At 38.2% G+C, this 6,322-nt stretch overlaps 1 protein-coding gene across 1 annotated transcript; it reads left to right on the forward strand.

Annotated features, from left to right (window-relative positions):
* On the forward strand, positions 541-3,214 carry LOC109946698. The gene is made up of 2 exons (XM_020555297.1): positions 541-831; positions 2,690-3,214. The coding sequence occupies exons 1-2, from the start codon at positions 556-558 to the stop codon at positions 2,915-2,917; spliced, it is 504 nt and encodes a 167-aa protein (XP_020410886.1). The 5' UTR covers positions 541-555; the 3' UTR covers positions 2,918-3,214.

Genomic DNA, 6,322 nt, shown 5'->3' on the forward strand with positions numbered 1-6,322 from the left:
GCTTGAAATTCGTGTTTTCCGGCGACGAGGCGGCGGCTGGCGGCTGGAGATGGGTCGGGGAACGTCGGCGAGGTCTGGCCGGTTGTTTTGGGTCCGGTCTCGGGGCTGGCCGTGGCCTGTGGCGGCGGCCCTGCGTCTGCAAATCGGAGGAGGAGGAAGAGGGACGCGGGAGAGAGAGAGAGAGAGAGAGAGAGAGAGAGATAAAACTGAAAAATCTGATTTTTACTCTATCCCTTTTTGAAATATTTACAAGTTTGCCACTGACACTATTTTGCCCGTAACTTTTTCGTTACAACCCCGATTCAAGCCTACCGCGTGTCTACAAATTCGTCTCAATACCATTTACCTAGAAATACCACTCGTGGTCCCAAAATCCTTTCGAAGAAGAAAGTGACCGATTTACCCCTATCTCAAGGGTAAATTCGTAATTTTATTTAAATCGATTAAAATAAACATTTAATTTGGAGTCGGGGTGTTACATGTGCTCTTTAAGCTTGATTAATTTGTATTTGAAATAACATTTTTACCCTTTGTATTTTATATGAGAGGCAGATCATGCCTCAGCTTTGGATTCATCCTAAACGGAGAGCAAGAGGTCGCAACCACCACCAACGACAACCATGGCTAAGAAGGTCATTGCAGAGTGCCAGAGAAAGGCCTTTTTCGGCTAAGAAGCAATCGATGACAGAGAAGGCATTTTTTGGCAGCGAAGCAATGATGACGACCGTGGCTCGTCTTGGCGTCACGATTGCCTGCGGTGAAGGCATTCTTCGGTCCATGGCGAAGCAATCGGAGAATCAATGCCGATGGAATAGATCTTCGTCTCCTGTGGTAATTCAGAACCTATGTTAATTATTGTGTTGTTTTTGAATCTGATGTGGTCTGATTTTTAGGTTATGCAATTGAATTACTTGAAAATGGGCTTTTCTTGAGATTTTTTTGTTTAATTTCAGTGGTATTGTTTTGAGATTTGAACTGTGGCTGCTTTATTGTGTTTTGAGTTCATTTATGAATCTATTAGAGTGGTAGCTAGGATAGCAGATTGATCATCCAAGGGCAATGTCCACATGTGTTTTAGCATTTCCAATTGCTAAAAAATATTTACTTCTGGTGCTTTAGAAACATCCAACCTTTACCATTATAGTTGTTATATTTGAACATATATTACCTGCTCCTGTAATTTTTCTTGACTATGCATCTTTTCCGCAAATTCATCTGCTCCAAGCTCAGCTTCATCACAGGCCATCTCCTCCCCGTCATTCCATAGATGAGTACTACTAACAGCAACATACAATACAAACATCCGAACCTTTCTTGTTATCCTTCCCCACCTTTTAAAGGTAAGATTTGTTGTTTTAGCCCAATATCTAAGGCTAACACACATGAGCACAAGGCTTACAAGTTACAAGACTCTAGAATCCAATGAACTCAAGCATTCCTTATGATTGTTACTTCAAAAGGCAATGAGAAATAAACACTGAGCAGAATTTTTAACTTCAAAAATGGGCATAAGAGGATTTGGAGGCAGGGTATCATTGTGTCAGTTGTTAGTTTATATTGTTATTTCAAAAATGGGCAGAGAAGGATTGAAATTATTGAGATTAATTTGCATGCATTTGATGTCTATCATGTCTGTGTTTTTTGGGAAATTAAGTTTTTGCGGTTTCATTATGGAGAATGCAATCATTTTGTTGTGCCTTATGTTCAGCATTCCGATATATATTTATATTTGTGATTATTGGCTGATTATTGGGTGTAGTTCAAAGGATTCTTCTGCAACTCAGGTAGGCACAGCACAATGTCCTTCTTTGTACTTGTGGAGTTTGCTGTCTAAATTATTTAGTTTCCAGCAATGCATATTTCAATTTTGTTTTGTTTCTAGCTATATTTTCAATTTCGTCCTGTAAACTTGAGATCATAGTGCGGTTCTTAGGATAGAGATGCTTGTTGTTTATGACATCATTGTCGTATGATATTTCACAATACCATTTAAACTTTAGTTCAGTAAAATTTTATACATGTTCTGCATTGTAGTTTTGCACAAACTACATTGCAGTTTCGAGGAAACTGTATTGCAGTTTCGGTAATTACAATTGGATTTTTGCTCTTTCCTTGGCCTTCAACCTCATCAATTTGAAAAGTAGAGGCTACCCAGATGAGGAATTGGGTGGGCAAGAGAAGAGTAGAACTACCCAAGAGCAAGAGAACTCAAAATTGGACTTTTGGAAACTGCATTGCAGTTTTCATTTAATTACAATTGGATTTTTGCTCTTTCCTTGGCCTTCAACCTCACCAATTTGAAGAGTAGAGGCTACCCAGATGAGGAATTAGGTGGGCAAGAGAAGAGTAGAACTACCTAAGAGTAAGGGAATTCAAAATTTGACTTTTGGAAACTAATTACAATTGTTTTTGTAGCTGTTTTCGTTTTTGTTTTTGTTTTTTTTTTTTTAACATAATTGATATCTACATTGTATTTTTGTTGCAATTTCTGTTTTTATTTGCAGTTTTTGTGTTAATAAAGTGTTGAAATGATTTTTTTTTAATTAAACCGTTGATTGTTTGTATAAATATTGTATAACTGAATAAATATTACAAAATCAAGTTTGGTGTAGTGGTTTGTGAGTGAGCCTTCCTTCTTTGACGGTCAAGGTTCGAGTTCATTCAATGACACAAAATCTTTTTTTTAAAGGTGAATAAAGGGCAACGGAGTTGGTCCCCTGTAGACAGTGGCAGGCTGGCGACGGGATGGTGGTGGCAGGTGGCAGGTGGCCGGCGTCGGGAGCCCGATGGTGGTGGCTGGTGGCAGGAGTTTAGCGGTGGTGGCCAGCGGCAAGAGTCCGATGGTGGTGGCCAACGGCCGGAGTCCAGCGGTGGTGGCCAGCTGCGGTATTCCAACGGTGGTGGCCGGCGGTGTTAGCCGGTGGTGGCCGACGGCCGGAGTCCAGCGGTGGTGGCAGCTGCGGTATTCCAACGGTGGTGGCCGGCGGTGTTAGCCGGCAGCGGGATTCCGGCGATGCAAGCCGACGGCAGGATTCCGGCGTAATGGTTAGCTAGATATAGACATGTGGCATGATATGCTTGCCTTAAAAAGAGTGGCATTGTGTGTAATTTTGATATTGTTTAGTGATATTTTTGTAAAATTAGGTACTACATTTTGGTCTTTGGCCTTATGATAATTAGATGAAATTGTATTCCTATCTTCCAAATTAGTAAATATACTGTGTTTTAAAACTAAAGCTCCCTAGCAAATTATGTGTTTGTGCAAATAATCTCGCGGGAGAATATTCGCTTCTAGATCCTTCAACCTTCGATATTTCTTCTCTCTCTTCCTCGATTCCTGTAAAAAAGATTGGAGTAAATAGACCACACCCGGGGGTGTTAGTCAAAGGCCCTCTGATGCCTAAGTTAGTTCGAGTGTTTGTAGGAAAACAATAGCTAAGCAAAGGGTACGGAGTTGTATATAAGGTGTAAACCGGGTGGTCGGAGCCGTGTGTGGTGGCCGAAGCCGTGTGGAGAAAATATGGAGAGTGGAGAGGAAGAGAGAGCTTCGGGTATTTTTCTCGGGTATTAGGAGTAGGTTTTCTGAAGTCCCTTGAATGATGAATGAGGTCGTCTATTTATAGGAGCCTCGGGGCTAGGGTTTCGTAGGAATCGAGTCGAACTTGATAATATCTGAATTAATGAGATTATCTCTTTTTAAGGAGATAATATCTGAATTAAATGATATTATCTTTTCTTTATTAGGATAATATCTGTTTAATGATATTATCTCTTTAAATAAAGATAATATCATATTAATTAAGATATTTATTCCAATTAATTAATTAGCTAGATAAACTGGTTTAATTAATTAATTTAAGAGATAATCTTCTTTTCCACGTGGCGTGCCCTGATTGGAGACGAAAATATATACTCCCACATTATGTCCACCAGTTTATGTGATTACCTGTCTTGGATTGGTAAGATGTATTAAGTGACTTTTGTGAATTTTATAAAACAAGAAAATGTGGCTCATTTAGGCATCATCCCATGGGACATACATAAGATTACCCCCAAAAAAGACAAATGTTACAAAGTAATTTTATTCACAAGTTTGCATTTAAGTTGCCCTATATGCAATGTTGTCCCCCCAAAAAAACATATAATATAAAAGGAGGTATATATGTTGAGAATTTGAGAGTGTTTGTGTCGCATTGAGAAGTTGATGGCTTTTATAAGGAGTTGGAATACTCTTTCGTAGCCAATTGATTTTAGAGTAAAACTTCAACTTTCTTCATGATATCATAGCCAGGAGCGGAGCTACATGTAGGCCTGCCATGGCCAGGGCCCCTCCAAACTCCATGAAAACCCAATTCTTTCTTATGCATCAACTACAATATTAGTTAAAATATAGCTCTATATAATCTTGCATTTATGATAGTGGCCCCCCAACAGATTAGCTTCTAGCTCCGCCACTGATCATAGCAAAGACTTTTCGTATTGAGCTGAACGGCTTGAATTCAATTTAAACTCTAACTTTTTCATATTAATCTCATTAAATTTCAATGTCTTGAAAAGGAAAAAAAAAAAATTATTTTAAACCTTCAGAAAGGACAATCAAATTCATGCTTCCATCCCATGGAACAGTAAAAATGCTTTGTCAAAGAGCCCGTACCTCTCAATGTCTGAACGTGAGTATAATTAGGAAGGGTGCTGGGTAGCCCAGAGAGGGAGAGAGAGGGCCTCCTTTTTTCGACCAAGAAAAATGTCATAGGCAGAGGCCCATAATAGCCCACTATTTTGGACTTTTAAAATGACTTTTTAGCCCAGAGAGACAGAGCTGGTTTTTTCGACCAAGAAAAATGTCATTGGCAGATGCCCATAATAGCTCACTATGTTGGGTTTTTAAAATGACCTTTTAGCTCTTGTTTGTTTACCTTTTTATTATTATTATTTTTTTTCGTAACTCTTGTTTGTTTACCTAGAAAGCTCTTTTGAGGTTCTCTGAAATTTGGGCCTTCATACGCTTATTTTCCGAACCTAAATAAATGTTCTATTTCGGCCTTGTCGTTCTCTTCTTTTCTTTAATTTTGTTTTTAGGGGGTCAAAACACCTTGTTGAGGCATACGATATTTGGCCAAACAATAGAGCATGTTCAACAGCCTCTTTAATAAATTTGAAATGCTAAAATAAGTGAGTCACATCATCAAAAGCCTCCTCAACATTCTTGTCAAACTCAATCATCGAAGATATAACATCTTTTTCTCTCTTAAGGACTTGTAATTGACATTGACTCTTCAAAACATTTATTTTTCTTTGGAAGAATAAAACCTACTTTGAAAATCTAAAAACATTCATTTTTTTAACTTTCAAACAATAAATATATAGACATTTTTCACATGTTTTCATATTTTCATTATTTTCCATAATATTACATTAATTGAATTAAAGAGTTTGTTGGGGCATAAAATATTAAAGTAGCTAACAAAACTTCAATTTGAAGAATTTGGTTTGCTACTACAACACATTGTAATGGAATTTTAGTTTGAATTAGCAGAGCTTCGATGACGTTCAAGCTTTCTTTATTGTACAACTGTTGTTGGGAAATGCAGCGACTTCAATAACATCCTTTTCTTAATTAGCATTCAGAAACCACATTCCAATTTATAATCTTCATCCAAAGGATTTTAGTATTCAAATCCCAATCCTATCCCGGTATTTGGAAAACTCAATTTCAATGAACAAACAGTCAATATAATTCTGGCAGTTCCAATGCTTCGTCTATTAATTTCCACTTCTGCACTACAATCTAAATCTGTGCTGTGTGTATATATAGCAATGCACCCCTCCAACAAAGCCACAGAGAGAGAACCAACCTAGTAATTTGCACTTCGGATTATCTTATCTCACCAAGAAAAAAAGAAACCAGAAAAACACTTTGGATTGCAAACATGGGAGGAAGCAAAGGCTCTAATAGTAATAGCAATAGCCAGGTTGGAAATCAAAATGCTGGCTGGGGTAACTCGTCCAATGTAGCAGCAAGTGGTGGTGGCGGTGGAGGCAATGCAGCAGGGAATATGAAAGCACCTGGAAGAGATTATGCAATCTCCAGGGAGAGCTTCGAGAGCAACCCAGCTGCCTATTTCAAGGATTTGCGCAAATAGATAGGAATGAAGTAACTACTTACTCACTACTACTACATGAATAAAGAGTAGCAGTCTACTATATTGCTGCTTTTATCTATCTTTATGTAATGTCCCTATCTATGTTAATCAAAGTACCCTCATCTTGGTTTTGGGATTAATTACCAATTTCATATTATGTTTAAGCTTTCTTTCTGCCA

This window comes from Prunus persica, chromosome G1, assembly GCF_000346465.2.
Source record: "Prunus persica cultivar Lovell chromosome G1, Prunus_persica_NCBIv2, whole genome shotgun sequence".
NCBI classification, from domain to species: domain Eukaryota; kingdom Viridiplantae; phylum Streptophyta; class Magnoliopsida; order Rosales; family Rosaceae; genus Prunus; species Prunus persica.

What these genes read in the sequence shown, in the direction of transcription:
- LOC109946698 (XM_020555297.1), top strand. Translation starts at nt 556, where the DNA reads ATGCCTCAGCTTTGGATTCATCCTAAACGGAGAGCAAGAGGTCGCAAC. An exon ending in ATAGATCTTCGTCTCCTGTG is followed by an intron (nt 832 to 2,689) that starts GTAATTCAGAAC and finishes TTTTTTTTAAAG; the next exon opens with GTGAATAAAGGGCAACGGAG.